General features: G+C 32.3%; 2 protein-coding genes across 5 annotated transcripts; both read left to right on the top strand.

Annotated features, from left to right (window-relative positions):
* Positions 1–2903: 2903 nt before the first annotated feature.
* Positions 2904–27758, top strand: LOC135134276 (uncharacterized). Of its 4 annotated transcripts, none has more exons than XM_064062902.1 (5): positions 2904–3818; positions 22646–22740; positions 25628–25774; positions 26106–26173; positions 26230–27758. In XM_064062902.1, the coding sequence occupies exons 1-5, from the start codon at positions 3114–3116 to the stop codon at positions 26265–26267; spliced, it is 1053 nt and encodes a 350-aa protein (XP_063918972.1). In that variant the 5' UTR covers positions 2904–3113; the 3' UTR covers positions 26268–27758. The 4 variants fall into 4 exon arrangements, with proteins under 4 accessions (XP_063918972.1, XP_063918971.1, XP_063918970.1 ...); XM_064062901.1 differs by having other exon boundaries at positions 2904–3270; positions 3325–3818; positions 26106–27758; XM_064062900.1 differs by having other exon boundaries at positions 26106–27758.
* LOC135134311 (protein D3-like) lies at positions 17766–18589 on the top strand. The gene has a single exon (XM_064062955.1). It carries the CDS (start codon positions 17961–17963, stop codon positions 18495–18497), a length of 537 nt encoding a protein of 178 aa, XP_063919025.1. The 5' UTR covers positions 17766–17960; the 3' UTR covers positions 18498–18589.
* Positions 27759–27785: the final 27 nt, after the last annotated feature.

Here is a 27785-nt window from a genome sequence, read left to right on the forward strand (position 1 = left end):
CGGATACCGGGAAATTTCCCGGTGGCCCCGAAACAGTCTACTTCTTTTTCCGTCTGTCTGTCTGTGTCTGACGTCTGTCCGGATTTTTATTAGACAGATAATCTCCGACACTACTGAACCAATTGTCAAAGTTTATATGTGTATTACGCATATCGTGTAGATGGTAAAACGCTAATCAGAATTTGGCTATTCATCCCTACCAACAATTTGTTGACGTCGTCTCCAAAATTTACAATACTAAATATTATTTAAATTTTATAAAATAAGATACTTCTGCACATTCAGATTGAAATTTTGCAAACGTTTTAAGGCTATCGTAAGCATGGTAAATCATTTCATTTTACAATTTTGCCGAATAAATATTTTTTAATTTATATTTACCAGATATAAATTTTGGTGATTCCAAAAGCATTGTTTGTATGTTTGTTATTTCAAATCCAATTCTCATTTGAAGCACTCGGATTGGATTATCGGACGTTTTAGATGAAATTTCTAAATTGAAGTTAGCAGAAAGCAAAATCGGACGTTTCACCTCACATTTTTTTTCGTCTATTTAAGCAATTTTTTTTTACCTGCTTTTTCATCTATTTTAAAGTTCTGTATCATTGTTTTAAGCAAACAAAAAAAATTTCAATTTTGACGTTGAAGTTTTTTTTAATGCATTTTTTAAACATTTCATTTCATGTCTAAGATTATTTATTAAAAAGTTTTACAATTTTACAATTTAACTTTGAAATTCTAAAACCGAATATTCTGAAAACTTGTAAGCATGGTAAATCGTTGAATCAATTTTTTTTCGTTTATGATGGCCTCTTAAAATAGATGACGTCATTTTATAATTGTGTAGAACAAATGTTTCTTAAATTATGTCTAATTTAGAATCCGTGTTGAGTTTTTACCCTTGACAGCGAGATTTTTGGGAGAAAATTCAAAATTGTATTTTACAATTTAACTTTAAAATTGCAAAAGCGAATGTACTGAAATACTGCAAACGTTTTAAGGTTATAGAAAAGACAATAAATCGGTAATCAAAATTTGTTGGTTTAAGGCCTTCCCAAAAAATTATGACGTCATTTTAGAATTCTGCTGAATAAAGGTTTTTAAATTTAAATAACATATTCCAGATAGCAACCAGATTTTTGGAAAAATAGTAGGATTGTATAACAATATTTTACAATTTAACTTTGAAATTGCAAAAACCGAATGCTGTAAAATCATGCAAATATTTTAAGGTTATTTGAAAAATGGTAAATCGTTAATCAAACTTTATCCGTCATTTTACATTTTTGCCGAATTCTTTAAATTTATGAGTGTTTTTGAAAAGAACTGAGTATGAATTAATAAGTTAGTCCTAACAGCAGTTGAAGTATAAACATAAACAGTCGAAGTTAAGCATATACCGAGAAATTGAGAATGTCTACAGTTTTTCCCGTTAGTTATGTGCTTTAAATATTCATATTTAAAGACGCAGGAGTTGCGGGGATGTTAATTACTCCGCTTTATAATCGTTAACAATGAGTAAAAAATGAAAATCGCAAAATCTGATTATATAATTTTTTAAAGAAACGGAATTTGTGGGACTCTACTTCAAGGGCGAGGGCAGTTCTGTCAAAATATTCTTCCACAATTTTTTACTAGTTTTGATTTTCTTGATAGTGTTATCAAAATTCCAAAAACGACATCATTTTCTCAAAATGCGAATATCGCCGGCAAAACTGAAAATTATAATAATAATAATAATAACACCCAAATAAGATCACTGTATAATACCATAGGGTCCTACTTTCTAAATTTCCCCATGGACCTCATGTTCTCAATCCGACACTGGTTTCTGGTGTGTACATTCCTAGACTGTAATGTTATATTTAACAAAGCTTTCATGCATAAAATATCGCGAGATCGAGAAAGAAATTAGTCCAAGTTGGCCATGCACGACAAGCCGTTTGTTGTACAACCGTGGTTGTAACTAAATTTTTTTATTAAAAGTCAAATTGACAGTTTAAAATTAAAATTATGACACCTACTTTTAATCTGATTTTATCCGATCTGAATGAAATGAATGATCTTATACTGAACAGACATAAAATTAGTCGTTAGAATGAGAAGAGGGGGGGTGGGCGGGGCTCGTACTTCCTAAGGTGGTACTGTTTTTGGCAAATGACATACCCTCTAAGAAAATAGAGGGTGGGTGGGCGGGGCTAGTAGTTGATAAGATAAAACTGATTTTGGCACTTTGACATTTTCCATCATTTTTTTGTAGATTTCGGCATCCAGAAGTCATTTTCGGCTTCGTTGCTTCGGAAATTCCTATCGTTTTTCCAAAATCGCTAATCGAAATACAGCAGTTTTTATAGTTTGGTCAAAAAGTTCGGTATAAAAATTTTACGCAGATAGAAAAGGAAATTATTAATTTTTGTTTCACAAAATACAATTATTTTGAGCATATGTTTTGTGAGAATAGAGAAGTCAGGGTTGTTAACGTATGTTGGGTTGCATCCAAAATATCTTTTTCTCCTGAAATTTGAATATTTCAGTAATGAACATTTGTAATAAAAATATGAAGTTTTTTGAGACAAATTAATTTGTTTTTGATACATTTTGTTAACTGCAACGCTGAAATTAATTTAGAAATTTTTCATTTAGCACCTATAACAAATTCAGTATTAATTAATACATCAGTTAAACACAGATCAATTGAATCAAAGTAATATAATAATAATGAAGCAGACGTTTAAACTTCATAATCATTTTTAAGTTTTCTTGTCAATGAATACAAAAAATACAGAACATTAGAATTCGACATCGATGTCTTTTCAAAATAGCTGTTACTTGTTACTTAAAGTTAGTGTAGGGGGCACCACATCTGTTGGATTGTGAAATTTCCTTTAATGTCATTTGTCAAATTAAAATTCGCGTCAAAACAAAACTTTCATGTGTGACGTATGAACAACTGTTTACTTTTTTAATTTCGACGAAAGGAAGATTTATTTTTTTTGCCTTTCTTGCAGCAAGAGTAAAAGTACGTGGCAAAATAATTTCAATGCAACAGATTGTTAGAGGTTACCGTTCACTTTTTTCTCCTGTTTAACCTAAATGTTACTGTGATAGTGAAAATGTCTCCAGAAATCAATGGAAACCCACCAAGTGTCACTAAAAGAAAGAAAAACCGAGACAAGAAGCCCCCTCAACCCGCCACATTAAATCCATTGGAATTTAACATGTCAAATTGCAGTTATTTTCCCACTAATCCGAACAACTACCAGAACATAAGTATACCTGATATCACGGCTTATTATTCATATCTAAACTATTCAAATCCTTCAGAGCCTATGTCTTTACCAATTTATCCTATAAATTACGCGAATTATTTCCCTTCTAATCCTAACCTCAATTTCATGGGTGCTACAAAGCAACAGATGATGCCTTCAGTAAATGGTGACAATAATGAATATCTCAGTTTACCAGTTGCTAATGCTGACCAGAGTGATGATGTAAGTAAGCGAAGGTATTCCGATCCAGGATTACCAAATGACAGTGATGATAGTGTGAATTCATTTGAAAGCAAGATTATTGAAAAATTAACACATCAAATCAATGTTTTGAAAGAAAGCAATAGAAAACTTAACAGAGAAGTGACAGAAATGAGAATAGAGCTGAATATGTTAAAGCAGCAACAGAATTCGAGACATTTTGATAGAGAATATGAACCAGGAATGTTGGCCGATATTATTAGAGAAGTCAGGGATGCAGCAAGAGTCAGAGAAGACGCTTTGTTAGCCAAGGTCAAGCACATGATTGAAGAAAAGCAGCTAAGTATGGTGAGTTGTTGAATGCATGTAGCAATTTGTAATTTAATTAGTACAACTAGTTAAGCAATCAACACCTTGAAAATAGAATTGTTAAATATAAATTAACAATATATTTTCAAATTGTGTAACTGTTTTAATAAATTCGCTGCATATAAATAAATAGTGGTAACAAGTGATTTCAATTAGACATAACCTGTTTCATAAGAATCTTAGTCACTTTAAATTTAAAAATAGATTTAAATACTGCAGAATAAATAATTTTAATAATTAATGAAACTAAGTATCAGGAAGGCGAGCACAGCAGAATAATTGAACGTATTAAAATAATTATTATAATTTCTGTTTTTGCATGAAATCTATATTTTATTGATGTTTGTAACGTACCATAATCCTAGTAATTCCACTTTTTTCTTTCACGGTAACACAAACACTGTTAAGTCTTTATGGCTTCAACAGAGCGCTTTAGCTGCAAACACCTCAACCATCACGTACACAGTGACAATAACCAATATTATTGAAATACGTAAATCATTCTTTGTTTAGTTGCGTAATTTTTGTTTACAATGTAAAGGATTGTTAACGAACTTGGGTGGCACAAAAAAGTTGCGTTTTGTAGATACTTTGTTTTAGTTTGAAGTAGAGGCAGTAACGAACTCGTTCAGACTTAACTAAGTGTAGAATGAAAATAAATCATGTTTTTATTTTTAACACAATGATCAACTAATGCAGTTACTGAAATTGTTATTAATATTTGTTTTGGATTTTTCTTCAGTCTTGTGAGGACATTCAGAAATGTAATAGTTTACTTGTCCGATTATCACTCTGGGTATGTGTTGATAAGGGAAAATCAGCTAATAACAATGAAACAGTTAAGTAAACCTAACGTTGTATACTTAGATTTTAACAATCGTTAGGTTGAAAAATAAAAACAAAATAAAGCGGGGCACAATAATTAAATAAATATGTACTTGAACACTTTAGAGGCGATTTGTATAAAAATATTATTTAAACAGTAAATAGTTTATTTAAGGAAAATACAATGGATAGTGAATACTAATACCTACTGTTTGAATACCATAAAGACCAATTATGTAATACAAGCATTATGTAATACCACGTATTTTTTATAAATCGCGTCTTACTCTGTTCGTTTTTTTTTATTGAGCAGTAAATAAATAAAGAAGGTGAAGCATTAAATTTTGCTCTATTGCGAAAGCGCCAGAAAGTTCCTGTCATCTTTTTGAGATTTTTTTATAAATTTTACTACACGTAAAGAAATTCTACTCATACACATTTGATGAAATTAGTAATTAGTAGATAACAACATATACTTTGATTATAAATAAAGATGAGGTAAAACCGTCGGTAACTATAGTAAGGGAAAGATTAAAAAACATAAAAAACATGTGTTTTTCAATTTGTCACATTTAAAAATTCTATCGTTTGCCTACAAATAATTTTAAGTGGAACTCAACCGTTTTTCATATAAACGACAAGTTAAAAAAAATAATTTCCGTTTTTAATAAAATGAGGGATCTTAAATCACAGAAAACGTAGATACTTTAATCATTTGATGTTCCCTGTATAATATTAATCTGACACTTTCTATGAACCAACCTTTCTATTTTTGTTGAGGTTGTCAAATTTTTCCAAATTATTCACAGCAGCTAATAATTACTCATTAATGTCATAAAACTGATATAGGAAAAGTGGATTTTCCTTTTTTATTTTAAATGTGAAAATCAATTTTTTGTTAGTTCCCTATACATTTAAAAACCGAAAAATGGACAGATTTTAAATAATTAAAAATGTCGTTTATGACATTGAATATTACAAATAATAATATAATAATAAAATTCCTTTTTTGAAATTTCCCGCCAAGATTTAGCTCCGCTTTACGCAGCTCGCGGTTCATGAGAAAATACACGAGCTCTAAAACATTAACCAAACTTTGTCTAACCATCCCCACCAAGAATATGATGACGTCACCTCAGGATTGTATATAGTAAATGTTATTTAAATTTTATAAAATAATATACTCCTCCTACACATGTAGTTTTTGAATCTGTTTAGATTTTTGTAGTCATTCTTAGTTTTTGAAAAAAATCAAAATTATGTAACATTTTACAATTCAACTTTGAAACTGCAAAACTGAATGCTCTGAAATCTTGCAATTGTTTTAAAGTTATAGTAAGCGTGGTAAATCGCCAATCAAAATGTATCCTTTTATAAAAAAATGATGTCATTTCTAGTTTAAAATATTTTAATGTTAAAAATAGAAGCTATTAAATGTAGAATTACTTGGAAACTGTTCGAAAATAATAAATAAATTTGTAGAATATTCCTGTATTTAAAAAATCCTATAAGGTTGTTTAGGCAGAACTTCAGCTCCAAAAAATTATAAAATTTTATTTTATTTCTTAAATTGATCAATAAAATCTAATTCATTTTTTTTTTTGAGACATCCTGATAAGCAGTTCTAAAAAAGCATAAGTATACAGTTTCCGTTATAACTTCTTGCACATCAAATATCCGTCAATATCAAAAAGTAGTTCATGCTTAACTGTCACTGACTGACGTATTTCCTTAAAGTCCTCTCGTTTGAAATGCCATCTGTAAGCTGTAAAGTCAGTATTATATGAAATTACAGCAATCTTAAGCGGTATTGTTGATAATATTGATAAGTTTTTTGAGGGGTTGTCAGATCAAAAAGAAAAATAAGATTAGGAACTATTCAATGTCGGTTTTCAGTTTGTGATAACTGATTGATATTGAGGTCTAAGAAGTTATGACGAAAACTGTGGGGCTTCTAATTTTTTGCATATTTTAGATAGAATTTATTCTAGAAAATTTTGAGATGACGTCATCAATTTTTACTTCCCGAGCGTAAGCAAAGGAAGTATTGTAATCGAGTCCGTCGGCCGACTCTACTTTTACGTTTTCTCGATCTTTCATGACCCCTAGAAGACGAAGAAATAGGTCTCCCATTTCCGTCTGTCTGTCCGTCTGTCCGTCCGTCCGTCTGTCCGTCCGTCTGTCCGTCTGCCCCCGGATTTTTATTAGACAGATAATCTCCGAAAGTACTCGACCGATTGTTGTGAAATTTTGTACTTATATTAAGAATATCATGTAGATGGTAAAACGCTAACCAAAATTTGTCTAATCATCCCCACCACTAATGCGATGACGTCACTTCAAAATTGTACATAGTAAATGGGTTTTCAATTGTATAAAATAACATAGTCCTACACATGTAGTTTACAACTCCGAATCGACTTTTCACCCGAAACGTCCAGATTTTTGGAAAAAAAATCAAAATTATAAAACAACATTTTGAAATTTAATTTTTAATCTGCTAACCAAAATGCTTTGAAGAAATGTTGCAGATGTTTTAAGGCTATAAAGAGCATCATAAATCTTTAGTCAAAAAATATTTGCTTACCCCCTCCAAAAACTTGATGACGTCAGCTCAAAAGTTTGTGGAATAAATCATATCTAAAATGTACAAAATATGATGAGTCTGTACTTGTGATATATCACTCCATTCATATTTTTTGGATTTGCATATACAGGGTGACTCAAAAAAATTAATGAATGCGTAAATATATTTTATTGATTTAATCAGGAACTACAAAACCGAATGCTCTGAAATCTTGCAGATGTTTTAAGGTCATAAAGAGCATAATAAATGTTTAGTCAAAATATATTTGCTTATCCCCTCCAAAAACTTGATGACGTCAGCTCGAAAGTTTGCCGAATAAATCATATCTAAAATGTACAAAATATGATGAGCCTGTACTTGTCATTTATCACTCCATTCATATTTTGCATATACAGAGTGACTCAAAAAAATTAATGAATGCGTAAATATATTTTATTGATTTAATCAGGAACTACAAAACGGAATGCTCTGACATCTTGCAGATGTTTGAAGGTTATAAAGAGCATAATAAATGTTTAGTCAAAATATATTTGCTTATCCCCTCCAAAAACTTGATGACGTCAGCTCGAAAATTTGCCGAATAAATCATATCTAAAATGTACAAAATATGATCAGTCTGTACTTGTGATCTATCACTCCATTCATATTTTTTGGATTTGCATATACAGGGTGATTCCAGAAAATAAATGAAAGCGTAAATTTATTTTACTGATTTACTCAGGAACTACAAAACCGAATGCTTCGAAATCTTGAAGATATTTTAAAATTATCATAAGCATGGTAAATTTTTGATCAAAATGTATTTGGTCGTCCCCCCTAAAAAGTTTATGACGTCACCACAAAATTTTGCTGAATAAATCCTATCTAAAATGTACAAAATATGGTGAGTCTCTTCTTGTGATTTATCATGCCATTCAAATTTTTTCGATTTGCATATACAGGGTGACTCAAAAAAATTAATGAATGCGTAAATTAATTTTATTGATTTAATCAGGAACTACAAAACCGAATGCTTTGAAATCTTGCAGATGTTTTAAGGTTATAAAGAGCATAATAAATTTTTAGTCAAAATATATTTGGTTATCTTCTACAAAAAACTGATGACGTCAGCTCAAAAGTTTGCCGAATAAATCGTATCTAAAATGTACAAAATATGATGAGTTTGTACTTGTGATTTATCATTCCATTCATATTTTTGGATTTGCATATGCAGGGTGACTCAAAAAAATTAATGAAGGCGTGAATTTATTTTATCGATTTAATCAGGAATTACAAAACCGAATGCTTTGAAATCTTGGGAATATTTTAATGTTATTATAAGCATGGTAAACTTTTGTTCAAAATGTATTTGTTCATCCCTCCTAAAAAAATTGATGACGTCACCTTTAAATTTTGCTGAATAAATCCTATCTAAAATGCAAAAAATATGATGAGTTTGTACTTGTGATTTATCATTCCATTCATATTTTTTAGATTTTCTTAAGAGGTGGTTCAAAAAAATTAATGAAGTCAATTTATTTTATTGATTAAATTAAAGGCAACACTTATTATTAGTATTACACCCCAACCAACCCAATTTGGTAGACACAAAATTTGTTAAAGGAAAAACTCGGTTGAAACATAAGGGTAGCATCGCTTATTTACATCGACTTTAACATTACAGACCTGCATTTGTTTTATGCGATCACTTGGTTCCGCGAATGTGAAATAGACATGTTTATAATCAACCAATTGTGAATTTCACCGTCAAGAATGAAAATAAAACCCAATGTTTTATATAATAAGCGGAAGTCGAAGCAATAAAACCGATGGTCGTTTTGTTTACAGTTTCTCTGTTTGACTTTCACGTATGCTGTTACGCTTGTCATCTTAAATTAAGAATGTTTATACATAAACGATTTTCAGTTGCCGTATACGCGAGTAAATTGTTTCGTTATTTTATTGATTATAAAAAATCAATATTCAAAACGACCCAATTCATTTTCCCGAAAATTTGGGAATACAATAATTTTATTCTTAGTATTACACTACATCTATCCCAACTGATATACGTGTCCTTGCAAAAATGTTGATGACGTCATCGCAATTTTTTTTAAATTCCCACTACAAAAATGTAATGAGAAAAAAACACAATAGCCATGCAGTCGTCAAGTTTCCGACAGCGAGGGAAGTACTGTCTAAACTCTTTAGACCAATTTTTTGGTAAGAGATAAACGAATCAGTTATGGTTAGTTATTGTTGTACACTTGCGATTTTTCTACCAAAAATCTGAATATCTAGGGTAAAAAATTGGTCGAAGTTTATTTCGACATAACTTCCCTCGCTCGTCGAGCTCAGGAAGTAAAAATCAAGACGGATTCATAAACCACACTTGTAGGAGTATGCTATTGTATATATTTTAAAAATAACATTTGCTATTAAACATTTTGAGCGGACGTCATCACATTGTTGATGGGGATGATGAGATAAATTTTGATTATCGTACATTGCCAAGAAGTTTCGTTAACATGTTTATGAAATATTGGTAATGGATGTGTTGTGTAGGTAGTTTTCTCATTATGTAACAGTTAACTAATTAAAGAACAATAAGACGACTCCCACCTTAATTAATTTTGTTGTGTAATGTTTTTCAGAGAATCATTGCTAATTTTAAAAAGCGTCAATTTTTATTAATGATCTAAACTATTTCTGTCTTAGAAATATACGTAACTAATGAAATTACTGTGACTATTGATTGATATAAAATCAAGTGACTTTTATTTTGTTAAAAAAAAAGTGGTTAGCGTTTTACCATCTACATGATATTCTTAAAATAATACATTTGAAAATGAGGCATGACTTGTCTAATAAATTTGCCAACAGACGATAAACAGACGAATACGGGAGACCTGCTTTTTTGTATTATTAAATTACCCATTCGCCACCCATTTTCCCTATTTTATTTCCTTAGCGCACCCCTGGAAAATTAGAATTCTGCGATGCTACAAGTCACAAGTTTTTCTTGTAAAGAAGTATTTTGGTTTTTATAAAAAAAATAAAATAAATGCTCTGTACCTACTGATGCAAAAAGTGTATACGTAGGTAGGTATTACAAGTTTATTTTTAAAACGTTTTGTTTAGTTTAATTTGACTTACTAATTGTATAAATTACCATTATCTTCATTTTTGTGGTTTGAACAGTGGTTGTGTATATTATGTTTTTCCCCATTTTGCACCTAATTCAGTAATTAAAATATCCAGGGTTCGTTTCAATTATTGTTGAACAGATGAAACTCTTATAAAAACGCAATGCTTGTTAATAAAAGCTTTTAAGCTTTAAAACGTGTTTTTCCGGCCGAGCTTCTCGAGACCGGACGGCTCCGGTGGTGATGACGTTGCGGATTACATCAACATTAGTGCGTAATCCTCGCGCTAGATGGCTCTCGCGGCTCTAACCAAAGTACTGTGCAAATTTATATTTCCCTCATGTATGCTTTGTACATAATATAAAGTACACTGTTTATATTTACCAAGCAATATCGGCATGTGGACTCGGTGCGGTGCATGCATTCAATTTTGCCGCTTTTTTCACCACGATCACCTTTGATTAGGATGTTTATTAACCTTCACCCGAAAATTCGCAAACATGAAAAAACATATTTCAATAGTCTCGATGTGAAAGTTTGCTTTAATTGTTTATCGTCCCGACGGTGAGTAAAAAAGACCGACACCGTTCTTGCGTTAACTGTTTGGTGTTTACTTTGAGCTCGACGTATTTGCAGGCGCGATCAAATGGGCGTAATGATCTTTTTTAAACCGTAAATGCTTGATTTATTTCAGTATTTGACCGGTGGTTGGTCCGGAGCTCGATTTATCGTTTCTCTGGTAAAATGTGGGGGGAGTTTTTAAAAATCAATATGGCCCCATATTCATTAATTTGTAGTTATTTTTTGCGTTATTTCTCACAACGTCGAAAATAAATTCGAAAGTTTTATACTAAGAAAAGAATAAGGAATTTGTGTAATATGTGTATGGTATGTGTTACCTGCATCTCTGCACTTGTGGTTTATGAATCCGTGTTGAGTTTTTACCCTCCAAAATTTTGAAGTTTTTTAGATAAATTATAAAGTTGATTCTGCAAATTTTGTTTTTTTTTATGATAACGCCGCTGTACTGAAATAAAAATACTATATTAAAAATTATATGAAATATTTTTTATTTAATAACTACAATTAATTGGTTTATTCATTAATTAAACATTGCATAAACATTTACAAACAATAAAAATATATTGCTGAATTGCAAACAACGTTGCATGCCCAAGCGCATTTTTTAATATTTATTTAATTCATTTTTGCGATGACGTCATTGATTGACTTTTATTAGGAATGAATAAATAAATTTTATTCGTTGTGCTCTAATCATCAAATTAGGGTTAGTATAAATTTCAAAAAATTCGTGTCGTAAACTAAAATTTGGGTCTACTTTTATTTGCTTACGCTTGACAAGTAAAAAAACAAGTTATTGTAAGATTTATTGTTGTGAAAAGTCACGTTTTGCCAGGTTAGATGTCTCAGTTATTTCCAAATAAACTTCTGTAAGGATTTGGGATCTTTTCTCTATTTGAATTACATTGTTATTTGTATCTAAATTTAGGATGTCATGTTTAGAAAATGATAAATTTACAAAATTGGACAAGTATATCGTTGTGCTCAAAAGACGAAATATATTTGAGTACAACCAAATCAGCGTTATTTGTTCTGTATTAAACATATCTACATACAGTAATGTTTGCTGTAGGTAAAATAATAGTAATTGTTTTCCTCAGGCCGAACGCGTAATTGAAGGTAGCAGTATTTTCTAATTTGTTTTTTCCATTTTTTGTAGGCGTGTTGTTAGTTTTGAAAACATCAGTAATTGACGGATATCAGAAATAGACATAATAGAGTAGAACACTCATTTTGTTATTTGTCATCATTTGCATCTAATCAATATGCCACAAATGGTTTGTTATTTAATTATCAGGTCACCACCAATTTATTACTATAATTTTGTTATTGTTAATATTATTTACAGTGGCCTAGTGGATTGGAGAGTGCGGGGCGAAACTCATTCATTAAATTACCGTACAGGTAAACTCTGTGGGTGGGCAAGTTACTAAAAGCGCGAAACCGCACTAAACACTGGTTAAATGGTGTTACTTCCGTAGGTTTATTTGACGTGATGTTGAGAGGACCACCACTTAACGTATCAGCCGGGATTTCTACCTGGATGCATAGCACAAGCAAGAACGACGTTCTGTATACCTTTTATTTGCCACAATAAACGAATATGCTAATGTGATCTCGCTTTTACGTGTCCCCGCACATTTGCTGAAGCGAATTTGGGCATAAAAATAAAATCCCGTCCGGAATTAATTAGCACAAAATGTACTAGGGCTCTGAAGAGACCATCAGGTTAAAATAGAGGAATCGTTATCTGACAGATTACTGATTTTTATCTTTAGGGAGATTTGCAAATATAATATGAGGGATAAATTTTAGCAAAATATGCTTGTGTCAAAGCATTTTCTTATTTCAAAATTAAAAAACCATAACCTGTAAGTTTCCTATGAAACTGATTTAAGAGTAATGGAGATATTTGAAATTTTAGAAATCAAATATCAAACTTGATAATTTTTTCAAGATAATTTGGGAAATTACGGGTTTAAAAGCTAATAGAATAGTAATTATTTAACATGTGTAATGAAGAAATCACCGCCGTCTTGTTTTTTTTTTATTACCTCTAAAAACCAATTATGTTTAATTTAAATGTCCTTTAAAATTTAGTTAAGTGAGTTGTTGCATTGCTGCAACAAAACTTGAAATTACTTTTTAATTAAAGTGACTTTAACATTTACTGAGTACAATCGCGGCGGTGTTGTCAGTTATCAAAAATCTACTGATTTATGAAGAAGTTGGTACGTGAGTCTTACAAATTATCATAAAGTTTTTGCCATTGGACTTCTGTTAGTGTTAAAATTTGATTTTTATATATTAAAATTTCATAGTAAGTCGAATTATTTTTCATAATTTTAAAATTGTGATTTTTCGTTTTTTATGACGTCATATTTCAAAAACTATTCACAATTGTGTCTTCGTTTTTTAACTGCAATAAAACTAAACACTGCTGATTATAACAATGTAACTTTTACCAGAGAACATAGAGAAGCGCTATAGTTTCAAATGACGGTTGAGGACTTCTCAATTTATGTTGGTAGCAGTGTTTGTTTCTAACTAGGAATATAAGTAACTAGAAGAAATGTCATAATATTTTTAATGACACGTTTTATTTTCGACAAATTGACACTAGATTTACCAGAATATTACAAGTTGCTTACTGTTTCCTTCACTTTCATTCAGGTCACACGAATTACAATATTATAGTGAAGCAAGGTTTTTATTGGCATCGACTATTTAAATTTGGCGCTTGTCTTTGGCGGTTGAGGACTCCAATGTCCATAAGGGTGGTTTTGCAAAATCAGCCTCTATGTCGCTTCTCTATGTTCTCTGCTTTTACTATACTAGTTTTTAAATTTTTACCAAAAAAAACTTTGCTACTTGCACATAAGTTTATTGAAACTTTCAACATGCGAGGTTTTTTTGTTACTGAAGATTTTGAAGTTGTAGAGTATGGTTTAGAATAATTTTTGAAATGAAGAGGTATTTGATAATGGTCTTTGTCATTGCAGTAAAAATGACTCGGATGCGGCACATTAAGAGGAGTCCTCACGTTTGACACTATTATACATTGTCAATACATTTTTCAGAATATCTCCGTTATTAACAAACTTATTGTTGTGAAATTTCAAATATAACATGTCCAAACCTTTCACTATACTGGGTGTCTGGAAGTTTTCAAAACCCTACGTTTAAAATGTTCGAAATTAATTTTAGGTCCCCTGGTGTTTTAATTTCGGATAAATTTAAAGGAATTTGGTGTTTTGTTGCTGGATGAACTTGAAAAAATCTTTTGAGCTGTTAGTGTTTTATTTTTACGAATTTGAAAGTCTTGAGTGCCGCAGTGTTTTTTTTTTAATTCGCGAGACCCTTAGGTACCCATGGTGTATTATTTTGGGACTCCATGAAGATTTTTTTTGTAAATTATTTAAAACAATTTTGGGGGACTTTGGTGTTTTATTTTTAGAAAATTCTGACCCGACCTGTTTTTGTGTTTATTTTGGGACCTCGTTTTTTTTTTGAAAAATTGAAAACAATCTTGAGGTTCCAGGTATTCCTGTGTGGAAAGAATTTGAAAGTGCTCTGGAGCCTCTAGTGTCTTTTCTTATAATAATTTAATTGAATTTCTTTGAGGATACATACGTCATTTGCTAAAATCCGTGTTATCTTAGTAGGCACTGGTCCCGCCCACCGGCCCTCTCTTTTTAGAGGGTATCTCATTTGTCAAAATCACCCTTATCTTAGCAGGTATTGCCCCCCCCCCCCCATCCACCCTCTTTTTGCTTAGCATAGTTTACTAAATATCGTTGTATAGCTGCTTTCAAAATAAGAGAGTAAAACTACCTGGAAAACTGACTTGACTTTGACCCTGCAATGATCGACAGGTTGTACCAGGTATAATGGATTACAGAAATACAGTAAGTCCGGTTCTGTTATTCCAAGTTTGAGAGACAGCGCTCTTTGTCTTCATCCGAAAGCGATTTTATGGCCCACCTACCGCTTAGGGTTGGAAAACCCTAAAAGTCGAGTCAGTTTTCCAGGTAGTTTTACTCTCTTATTTTGAAAGCAGCTATACCCTATAAAATTTTATTGACAATAACGAGACGGACAGTAAGTAGTACAATAGCAAGAAATATTTACAACTTAAAGCTGTCGCGTAGCGGTAATCTGCAGATGTTAAAAAGCAGAATAATCCAGGTCCGAACAGGGATCATCGTTACTCACGAACGAAAATGATTATTACTTTACGAGTATAACTACCTTGTAAATGTTCTCCGACAAATTCGGGTTGAACTGGTGTGAACCATAAATATTTCTTACCATTGTTACTCGTTATTGTCAATAAAATTTTAACTAAACTATAGAGTGTTATTTGCCAAAATCGGTCTTAACAAGTACTAACCCCACCCACCCTTTCTCGCTTTTCTTAGAGGGTATGTCATTTGCCAAAATCAGTTTTATCTTAGCAAGTACTAGCCCCGCCCACCCACCCTCTCTTTTTTTTGAGGGTATCTCATTTGCCAAAATCAGCTTATCTTAGCAGGTACTAGCCCCGCCCACCCACCCTTTCTTTTTGTAGAGGGTATCTCATTAACCAAAATCAGTCTTATCTTAGTACTAACTTTTACAAAAAATTATCAAAATTTGGAAACATCACGAGCTTACTTATATGCACAAGGCAGGAATTTTGAACACCTTCTCTAGTGTTTAGTTGGTTGTGCTTTAATGGATTTTTTTTGTTGGTTTTGTTTTTGTTTATAATTTATAAATGTCTTATTAAATGTTTTCTGGTTGTTATTGTTATTGTTCTAAAAAAAAATAGGAGGTGTAATTCAGTCACCATCGTTACTATGAAATCAGAAACTAATCTACATCATAAAGATTTTTTTTATTATTTTTTTGGTGCTCCCTAAACACCCGTACTGAAGAGTTAATCCGCCATTTCTCAGACACCCGGTGTAACGCGGGGGACAGTTTGTTGTTTAAAGTTTACTTACGTACAATCATCTTGTTTTTTAATTTGGTTAATTTTTACGTATCTTTAAAAGTCAAGATCTCATTTGTTAATGGAAATTTTAGAACGTGGTTTACACCATTATTTTCAGTTTATAATATTCTATAAATTTCATGGAAAACATTGTAGACTTTTTTTGTCGGGAATAAGATATGAAAGATGAGAGGGAATAGAAGATTCTTCGACACAAACTCTTTCAATGTATGTATCTCATTTCCTACAAAAAAAGTTGGCAATGTTTTCCATGAAATTTATAGAATATTATAAACTGAAAATAATGGTATAAACCACGTTCTAAAATTTCCATTAACAATTGAGATCTTGATTTTTAAAGTTTGAGTTTTATGAACTGAAAACAGTGGTGAAAATCGCGTTCCAAAATTTCCATTATTAATTGAGATTTTGATTTTTAAAAATACGTGATGTAAAAATTTCACCAAGTTAAAAAAAGATGATAGTAAACGGTTTAAAAAAAACTGACCCCGCGTTATCTAGTAAAAGGTGTGGACATGTTATATTTAAAATTTCATAATAATAAGTTCGTTTTAACAAACCATTATTACGGAGATATTATATTCTGAAAATGTATTGACAATCCGTAAGCGCAAAACCTGAAGACTCCTCTTAACTGAAATTCACAACCCATAGAATACTAGAATGTGCGTTTTCCATTTAAATTTTGGTATGTGTCACCTATAACCTAGTGTAAATAATTTTGCGAATTGATGTCGCACAGATTTTTCGAAATTTTATTTATACATTGAGATATGATGAAGATGGCAACATCTTAATTAATCAAAATTTGACGATTAATTCCTCTTAAAAAACTGATTTCGTCATCTAAAAATATTATTACGGAAAACTTAACTGTGCAGCGTAAGATCCTCGAGTAACTTGTACTTCAGTCTGAGAAGAAGCACGCGTCAATACTGTCTTGAATTTTTCGGTGTTGAGGGGATAATAATGTGTTTGAGTGAGTCAGTGCACCGAGTGATCATTTATTTAGAAGACTCCTCATTAGGTTTTGTCCGAAAACAATAGAAGAACGGTGAATTAGTTTTGATCCTTTATTTCTTGAAATATTTAACAAGATGCGAGTTTTAATCTTACCTAATCCTGTGGTAATCGATAACTTATTTTTTCTAAAATTAAATAAAAATCGTTAATTACAATCAACCATGACGACACGTCATTAGAGCAAGTGTCATACGACGACAGAGTGATGACGACAGTACACTCCTCCACTGACATTCGATACGGGCTGTGGTGGCATGGCTACGCAAACAACAAGATTGCCCTAATGGAGGCTCCACTCGCAATCCGAGGGGTTAACCATTCGCGCCCATCCAGGATTATTATTCAGCCCATTAGGGCAATTAAGCGGTCAAACCGAAGGAACGTGCAGCGCTATTGGTTGAACTAAAATTGGATCAACTTTTCTTCAAACAAAAGGAAATATCGTATTTGTGTGCGTTGTTCATACCTGTATTATTTTTTGTTTTTGGATTCAACATTCGTGCTCAGAAATTCGATACGGCCATCTAAGCGACCATCCATCCTTCCATCCATCCACTATAGTTGATGAGAACATCTACTTCTCCGGGTAAATATTGACAGAGTGCTGTCCACGTACTCTCGGCCTGGGAAATCTTAATAAAATCAATAACGGGCATGATTGTGCTACGAAAATAATCTGAAAGTTTGATTCACTTCTGATGCATCGGAGTGCATTTAATCTTAAATCAAGTCACTGGTCTATTTTTATCGTACGTCTCCAAATTAATAACATCTAATTTCACTAATGTGGTAAAAAAATTATGACAATATAATTTTTTTATGACGTCGGTATTGTTCATTTATCAGTGGTTGGTAATAAATCAACAAATCAGTTTATTTGGTAAATATTTCACCAAGTAATGATTCGGTTACTATGGTTACGCTGTCAAACAAGTTTTCCGCATAAAAGCCTGTAGAACTTTTCGTAAATAATTTACAAGATGGAAAAGCATGGAGTGGTTCCTGACGTTCTCGATATTGTTCCAAAACATGTGGCCGAAGTTACGTACGACAAAGGTGTGAAAGTTCAGCTTGGAAATAAATTAACTCCTACTCAAGTGAAGAACCCACCCACTGTCAAATGGGATGCGGAAAATGATGCATTTTACACGTTATGCATGACCGATCCAGATGCTCCTAGCAGAAAAACTCCAAAGTTTCGGGAATGGCATCATTGGCTGGTCGTAAACATTCCTGGAAACAACATTGATAAAGGGGACGTTATTTCGGACTATGTTGGTTCAGGTCCTCCGAAAGACACTGGGTTGCATCGTTATGTTATTATTGTCTATAAACAACCTGGAAAGATTACTTGTTCAGAGAAAAAAATACCAAATAATTCTGGAGATGGTCGTGGTAAATTTTCTATTAAAGGGTTTGCACAAAAGTATAATTTGGGTGAACCGATCTCAGCGAATTTTTATCAAGCAGAATGGGATGATTATGTACCAACTTTGTACAAACAGTTGGGAATGTAATTATTGTTTTTGTCGTAAATTGTTGTGTAGGTTGTTTTAGTTTGGAAATGTTAGTATAAGTATAGTGGAGTTTTTATTATTCGTTGTTACTGACTGTCACTGTAATGTTTAAATAATTTAAATATAGATATTTAGCGTCTTTGACTGTTCATTTATAGTTTAAGTTTTTTGGTTCCGAAATATTTTTAATGTGTATCTGAAAGAAAGTTTCATCTTAACTTATTCAGGTTTTTGTAGTAAGTTTGAATCCTCCTGTTAACAATTATTTTTTGCACAAGACTGTCATTATTTTAGTTTTAGAAGTACGTTAAAGGCACAACTCAGAAACGCTTTGTTATGGGGTAAAAACAAAAATGTGAGCAAATCTTGGTTTTTCTCTCTAGGTTTAAAAAATGTTAAAAATTTCTTAATTGTGGTAATGTTTTTAATCAAATTGTGGTAGGTTAAAATATACGTAGTTATTAACAAAACTAGCTTTTCTGTTAACCTTAATTTAAATCTTCGTGACGGAACCAACACGAACCCATTGCTAAGGAAACGAGTTTAACACCTGGTTACTTTTGTAAGTTAATATCAAAGTTAACCATAGGTGGTGAATACATTCTATTATGTATATTTTCGGGCGACTTGCCAGTTTTCCGTTTTCTTTTCTTGACGTTTCATACCCTTAGATTACGAAAAAAGTAGTCTTCGGTTTTCATCTGTCTGTTGTCTGTCTGTCCGTCTGTTTATCTATATGTCCCTTTGTGTATATTTTTATTAAACAGGTAATCTCCGAAACGACTGGACGGATTGCTACCAAATTTTTTATGTATATTAGAAATATCATGTAGATGGTAAAACACGAATCAAAATTTGCCTACTCACCTCAACCACCAATATTTCCTCAAAATTTTTCAAAGTAGGATTTAAATTTTATGAAATAACACCCATCGTGTACTCGTTGTTTAGTTTATGAATTCGTTTGCAGAATTTCCCCGAAACGTCAAAATTTTCGCAAAAAGTGGAAATTGTACAGTTTGAATGTTGCATGTGGTTTTTTGTTTATTTATGCTATTATTGCTATTATCTATTAAATTTTGAATTGAGCAAATCTCAACAACGGTCCACCTCAGTGTTTTATTAATAGTACTGCACTGCACGTGTCGAAATTGACAGACGTGTCCTTGCTGAAATAATGTTGATCGAAACATTCTCAAATAGGAAAACTGACTAACAGGGAAAGCCTTTACCTTTATCAATGCATTCGTATTTTTGGATCAATTGTTAATCAGTTTCCTATCATGGCCACTCCTGACCACATATAGATGAGTGTGTTTTCGTAACATAATACGACAGTGGCGAGGAATGGGTGATTAAAGTATAAAACATTATTAAATTTAGAAAAACAAGGTCTACATGAATTTGAAAAAAATTGGTCGAAAGTTATTTCGACAGAATTTCCTTTTTTTCTGAAGTAGAGTCAAACTAGTTTTCTGAAAAATTATTATAAAGTTTGATTTTGCGGAATTTTACTTTTTCGTGATAACATCCACGGAGTAAAAACAATATAGAAGGTACTAGTCACAGTGTAATAGAAAAAAAGAATTTCACCTTCTTTAAAAAAGACAGTTGGGAGCCCCGAGAAGATTTAATATCCTTAAAAAAGACACTTGGGGCCCCCGAGAAGGTTTCGCCTTCTTTAAAAAAAGGACAGTTGGGACCCCCGAGAAGGTTTCACATTCTTTAAAAAAATAGATATATGAGGCTCCCGGGAAGGTTTCACATTCTTAAAAAAAGACAGTTGTGACCCCCGAGAAGGTTTCATGTTCTCCAAAAAAATAAAAAAAAAACATTTGGGGCCCCCGAGAAGGTTTTACATTAAAAAAAATACAGTTGGGACTCCCTAGAAGGTTCCACATTCAAAAAAAGACGTTTGGTTTTAGATAAAAAAAAATACAGTTGGGACTCACGAGAAAGTTTCACATTAAAAAAAAGACATTTGACGCCCCCGAGAAGGTTTTACATTTTTAAAAAAGACAGTTGAGAGCCCCGGAAAGGTTTCAAGGAGGGCGTTCGGGAAGGTTTTATATTTTTAAATAAAGAGGAGTGTATTCTCACTTTTCGAGAAAGTGGGGTAATTTCATCAATAAAAAACGCGCTACGTCCGGTCCGCAATCCTGACTCGCAACGTCGTCGTGCATAATGTTTTTGCAAAAATTTGGACGGTTGAGGATAAACTCAAATCGGATTCGTACGCCACACTTATAGGACTATAGTGTTGTATAACAGTTAAATCAAATAAACATGGAAAATGACGTCATCAAATTGTTGGTGGGGATGATTAATAAAATTTTGGTTAGCACTTAACCATCTACATGATATTTCTAATATATATACAAAATTTGACAACAATCTATTCAGTAGTTTCGGAGATTACGTGTCTAATAAAAATGGATACAAACACCAGACAGATAGACAGACGGAAACGGGAGACTACTTTTTTTGGACTCTCGGGGTCATGAAATGTCAAGAAAATATAAAAGTGGCCATTCATCCGATGAACTCGATTATTAATATATACTTCCTTACCTTACGTTCGAGAAGTAAAAATATATAGTGTGATTAAAAAAAAAATGGATGTCGTAGACAAACAGAAAAAAATTAGAGGACAGTATTACTTATCTATTATATTTGTTTTAATGTATAGATGTTAACATAAATAAAAGTTAGAAAAATAAAATTAATTCTTCGAAGAAGCGGGACTTGTTGGGATGCAGTACTTCAAGGACGAGGGAAATCCTGTCGAAATAATTTTCGACTATTTTTTTGAGTATAACATTTTTTGTAACCAGCTGTTTGCTGTTTGCGCAGTGGCGTCGTCAACGATTCCTTTAAATGACAACGCCATCTTTTTTTCGCATTCTGATAGATCTTTTTATTAGTTAAAAGGTCATACAAAATAGTTCATAAAAACTCTACATGACATTCTTCCGATGTATAAACATAAACACAAACACTTGAAGTTAAGCATGTGCTATTATTATTTGAGAAGTCGGGTGGGTTAGTTATTTTCATGCTTGCACGCTACACCTTGGGTCGTGGGTTCGATTCCCGCCCTACCTCTGGGTGTTGTGTATGTCATGTTTCCTGTAATTGGGCCTCCGGCCTGTTGGAGACATAGAAATAATAAAATTGCTGAGAGGCCATTTTTTCTCGTAGGTCGTTTGCTGTAAATATATTTTACATTGTCCGTCCCCTTGGAATTTACGCCCCCACGGCACAGGGGTTGAGATGGTGCTATTTATGCAACTGGTTTCTACAGAAGTTATCACAAAACAAACATCGCTTAATCTAATTTTATAATTTTTCAAAGAAGCGGCATTTGTTGGATTTCTTTTAGAACAAATCTTATTACCATTAATTTATTGGAAAAACAAAAATTCGATTTTCATTGGAAACAAATGACACAATTCAAACTATTGAAGATGATGATTACGGAATTTGCTTCCAATAAGATTGGTCATGTTCCCATTTTGGCGTGGAAGTGAGAGTTTCTTGGCAACATTTTCGAGAGAAGATGGATAGAGCGACGCGGACTGTTTGAATGGTCGGATAGTTGGCCAGATTTATCGCCCCTTGATTTTTTTTGTTGGAGTACATATTTAAAATTTAAAGCGGGTGCGTAATATAATTCTTAAACGCTTGCAAATACAACAAGGAAATTCAATTGGTATTACATGTTATTTGTTTAAGTTTAATGTATATTATTACAATTCGAACGTTGAATACCAATTTTGGGAACTTGTAGGGCTATTTACTGAACTTTATGATGAAATTACAAATATAAAATACACATTGTTTGTAATACTATACATTAAAAAATAAAACACAAAAGTGGGCTTTTCATATTGATTATGTGACAAGTTGAATTAAAGCTCATATGCGCTGATGTTGAGAGCTCAGTATTGCCACATATCACAAGCTAAGATAATCTAACGATTCACAGCTCTTTAGATCTTACATTTAGGTACGTGAAGATGGGGGTTACTATACTTTTCATCACATATTGTCATGATACATATAATTCAACCCTTATTTTTGTAGTCCACATCTAAGATTTGTTGAAAACCTACATCAAACCCTAATTCCAATTTTATTCTTTTCAGAATCACCTACACCTAGTGAGTGAGAAGAACCGCAACAACGACCGCATTTCAAAATTAGAAGAACAATTAAAAAACTTGAGCGTAAACAATTCGAGGTAAGTGGAGTATTTTTCTTTCGGGAGTCTATTTTTCGTTCCGCCATCTATCATAGCCGGGTCGTGGATGTTAGCAGGACTATAATTGGCGTTAATAACGGGCTGCAATAAAAACTCACCGGTGGAGGGTTCGCGCCCCGTTAATAAACGTCGCCCGTCCGAAGCAGTTGAATTACTACCCCGGGCTGGAACAACGTCCTGAGCACATAATTCAGTGCGGTGTAATTTTCTCGGGGACGCCTCGTCGTGTGTTTGTACTGGCGAGAAAATATGGCAAGCGATAAGGCATGTTTCGGTGCTATCTGTGGTCGACGGACGTCGGTGGAAGCGTGCATGGTCGGCCTAACAATCGACAACGGTCATCATCAGAACCACTTTTTTTAGGTTATCGTACTAATAATCACAGAGTATCTGATAAGCATTTTTGAGGTGATTCATTTTTAATAGACGATCAGAAGTGTATGCATAGGAACTTGTGATGACTTTTTGGAATTTTTGAGTAGGTATTGCATATCTATAATGCAATCTAAATAAAATAGGAATATCCCATCTATATTAAATAGATAGTATAGAATATAGTTATAGCCCGTTTCAATTTAAGTGTGATTCCCCGCTAACTTTCAGATAGTGCAGTGCATACATATGGTTTCTTGGCGTTTTACAGCTCGTAAAACACGAAAATGGAGGTTCCCTGTTTCCCTCTATCGATTCTCTGTTGATTGTTGGTTGGAAATATGTTACTGGATAATATTCGAAATTACCAAACCGATTACTTTGAATTTTAAGCAGTACGTAATTACAACGTTAAGAATCATTGTGCAAGAGCACCAGTGAAAATTGCATAAATTGCATTTTTTATCGGTTTTACTTTTCTCCCTTAGAAATTTTTGACGTCATGGGCGAAGCGAAACGAATGTCATGAACCAATCAAACGACATTTTCTTTACACACAAATCGAAAAATGTGATCGGTTTAGTCCAAATAACGTCATAGTTTCCCTAACGATGATCAATTTTAATTAAAAAAGCTCGCTTTGTAAATCTGTAAATATATTGACGTAAAACACACATTGCTTGGATGATTTAATTTGTCAAAAAGCGAAAAATGATAACTGGAATCGTATTGTTAAGTAAAGTCCGCTGCACAATAAACTATTACATATATGGGGTGTTTAAAAAAAAGTTTGTGCTATCCAATTTTAGAGTGTATATATCAGATTTTTTCGAAATTTTAGTAGGATATTACATTGATATCGAAGTTACAAAAATAAATTAACAGTTAGTTATACAACTGGTCCATGAGGGGCTTTAACCTGCGACTTTCACGTTGTGAGCACGAAATTATCGGGCATTCCTCTTATATTTTATAAAAAGTTATTACAGTTTGATGTTTTTACGAAAATCTGGATGGGTAGAGTAAATAATCAAAGCGGATTCATAGGCCACAAGTACAGAAGTATATTATTTTCAATATAAAACTTAACATTTTTATCATGTAAAATTTTGAGGTGACGACGGATATGGGGGTCGAGAAAACATGAAAGCCTAGCATGTTCTCTGTTTTATTGAATGTAAAATGTACCGAGTAATTTTATATTCTGATCTCGTCACAGAAGAATTTGTTGATAACACAATAAATTCGGCTGAAAAGTAGGTCGTAGCTTTAATTTGCGAAAATGGCAACAAAGTACAACTTAGGTTATGTTAAAATGCCAGACTGTAGGCAATCCGCCATAATAGAAGTTGTATGTTTTAAGAGACGACCTACGTTCCTACGTAATCAAAGTGACGTAATGGACAGCAAAAACTTGGCTTTGGGAAGGTTTTTGTTTTTCAAAGACGATTTACAAAATTAACTTCGAATGAATTTGCCAAAGGCAATTTTTCTATTAAGGAAAAGGATGTAACTGCTTCAGAGTCTTATTAAGTCTTGTTAAATGAAATATTTTAATAGAACGTTTATCGTATACATATGCCATCTAGTGATGCAGAAACAAAGTTAGAAAACTTTTTGTCCCCACTTTAAAACTGAACTTAAAAAATAATGTGTCATTATTTTGACTTTTTTGTAGCTTACCTGTTTGCTACTTTAATTCTGTGTTACATATTTTTTAGATTAATTCATTTCAGAATTTTTGAAGTTAAAAAAATTTCAGAAGAGGTATTTAAAAAAAAGCAAAAATAATCTGTAAAACTTATAAAAAACTATCCTCGCATATAAAGTACTGTTACGATGATCGGTAATTAAAATCGGCGTGGGTAAAAACTTATTTCTCGGTAGTACTAATTTACACGACGGCGATTATGTATGGAATAATTCCGACTCGACGGGAGTTGATTTGACTAGACTATATATTCTCATTGACTGGATTCGACTGTGGTTCCCGACGGTGGTCCCTATTTAAACCGCGATGCGTTCTTCTAGAGAATTCGCGAACGCCGCCTTCGAGGTTGTTCTGGAGTCCGGTCATCGGCGTACATACTAAAAAACCCATAGGCGTCGGATGGGTTTAATTCGTAACTGTACAATAAATAGCACTTACATTTTTCAATGAAAAGTTAACTAATCATTTTTTTTTAATGCTCATTATGATTTTTTTTTTTTAATTAGGATGAATTTATTCTATACAAAAATCGAAGGAAATTAGGTGGATAACCTAAAATACATAATAAAATAAGTCGATTTTATACATCATTAATTTGTTCTTTTAAGGCGATTTTGAAAGATCAAAATGTTTGTCTAACAAAATTGCCAACGGATAGACAAATGGAAACGGAAACACTTCTTTTATTGATCACTCGGCATATTAAACAACAACGACTTGACCGAATCTATCCTAAAGAATAAAAGCAGACATAAAAAGGCCTGCACTTATGTTTTTTTCCAGATCTGAAGAAAGTGAAGAACAGGTAACAGAAGACGGTGCAAGTACGGCCCGCCAGGTTTTAGAATTAGAAAGAGAAGCATTGGTTTTGAGGAGAGAACTTCAAGAAACTCGTGCGAAGAAGGAAGAAGCTGATCAGAAGTTATTACAGTAAGTAGAAAATTATATACCGTCATATCTTTCACATTAACAGTATTTTGTTAGTCATGAAGCAAATTTTGAGATAATCTCATGGTAAGATTTTTTTCCCATTTAGCTAACTTTCCATTGCTATTCACATCCCTTGTATTAGGATAATGTGTTTGGCTCGTATTCCATTAATTTAAATTATCAATGTTTACAAATATCGGTTTATCGATTTATAAAAATTCATGTTCCGTGTAAATATCTTTTTTGTAAAGATTATCATGGAACTTTTATTGCACTTACGAAACCCCGTAGCGTTTTCTGCTAATATGAAACTGATTTTAATTTTTGCCAGGCTGGATAAGAAATTGTCAAGCATTTTGAGACGAAATGACATTTGCCCGTCAGACGTTTCTGAAGATGGTAAAACAAATTCAGCTGATTCCATTTCAGTGACAACTACATCGTCGATTTCACAGGCTCTTCCAAGGGTCACCTTGTCAGGACCAGTCACTGATTTATGATTTATTAAATCATGTCAGCATCGAGTTATTGATGTCCTAGCAATAATGTTTATGGCTTTGAAGAAAAATCTCGTTCGAAATTAAACTTAATGACAAAATTTTCAGATGACACTAGAAGCTCCACTCTTTATCAAACATTGTAATATTGATTACAAGACATGACATATTATTGCTGTTGCGGACATGTTGATCTTCTACAGTTTTAAGTGCCTATAGTATCGCCATTTAACATTTCACTTATAAAAAAATTCAGCTATCGTCATTATGTACACAGATAAGACAAATATTCGATTTTTATGTGGTTGGCACGTGTTAAGGTAGTTTTATTGATATTGGAAAACTTAGATACAAAATTTTCGTCAGTTTAGTGTGATTATTTATGATATTTTATCGGTTTTAATTTATTCAAGTGTAAATATTTACACGTAGATATAAAGATTATTCTTTAAAAAAAAGTAAAAATGAAATAAAATTTTGCTTCAATTAAATATTTTTTGCATGTCAACTAGTACAATATGTAAATTTAAAGGTTGTGGACACATTCCATCCAAAGTTGAATATAAGTAGGTAATTTTTACATAGATTGTGTGCCTTAATAACTCTTGCTCTTTATTTAATGGAACAGAATTTTGCCATTGTTCGTTGTCATATTGTGTAATTTCTCGAATTGTTTTGTGTTAACTTACGTTTGTAATAATATGGAGTGTTGATTTACGAATCAAGGATCTCTTTTCCGAATTTTTAAAATTAACTAATTGAAATATTCGGAGGTTAATTTCACTTTTTTTTTGATGTGGGACGTTTTTCTGAACAGTTTTTACATTGTCAATTTATTTGTCAATATTTGTTCCGAGAAATCCAACTAATCAAATTAATTATTATTGTAGTGTAATTTAAATTAAAGCAATTTTAATAAAAACCCACGCTCTATATGTAGCTGTAATATTCCGAAGTGCATTTTACTAAACTTACTGCATTTTAACAGCAAAAGATGCTGTAATTTAAATTTAATTACTTTCATGATGTATCATTTATTGTGGCCGTAAGAGCTGAATACATATTCAGTAAATTAGTAATTTGCCATAATAAAGTGTACAATTTTGTTTTAAAAATGCGTTAACACTGCCCTATGTTAATAACATGTACTTACTCAAATGATATTTAATCTGGAAAATGTATGTTTACTTAATTCTGCAGTTGCATTCCAAGGGAATTAGGAAGTTTTATTTTTGTTTATACACTTACAGTCATTTTAGGTTTTTCAAACTTGATAAAGTCGACGGAAACTGCTCTTCTTGATTGTGATAATAATGTGAATATATTTTTTTTCGTCAAAGATATTTGGACAATTCACATTATTAGCCATAAGATGTCTAAAATGATTGTATTATAGATGGTTAGGTATAAAATAAGATTACTATACCCATGTAGTGTAGTGCTCCTTAATCCAAAAACAATAAATACTTATATTTTTATAAATTGCGCGACTTTGTTTTTCTGCTTTTATCCAA

This window comes from Zophobas morio, unplaced genomic scaffold (assembly GCF_036711695.1).
Source record: "Zophobas morio isolate AGI-343-1 ecotype UQ-CSIRO unplaced genomic scaffold, CSIRO_AGI_Zmor_V1 ptg000023l, whole genome shotgun sequence".
Classification (NCBI taxonomy): Eukaryota; Metazoa; Arthropoda; class Insecta; order Coleoptera; family Tenebrionidae; genus Zophobas; species Zophobas morio.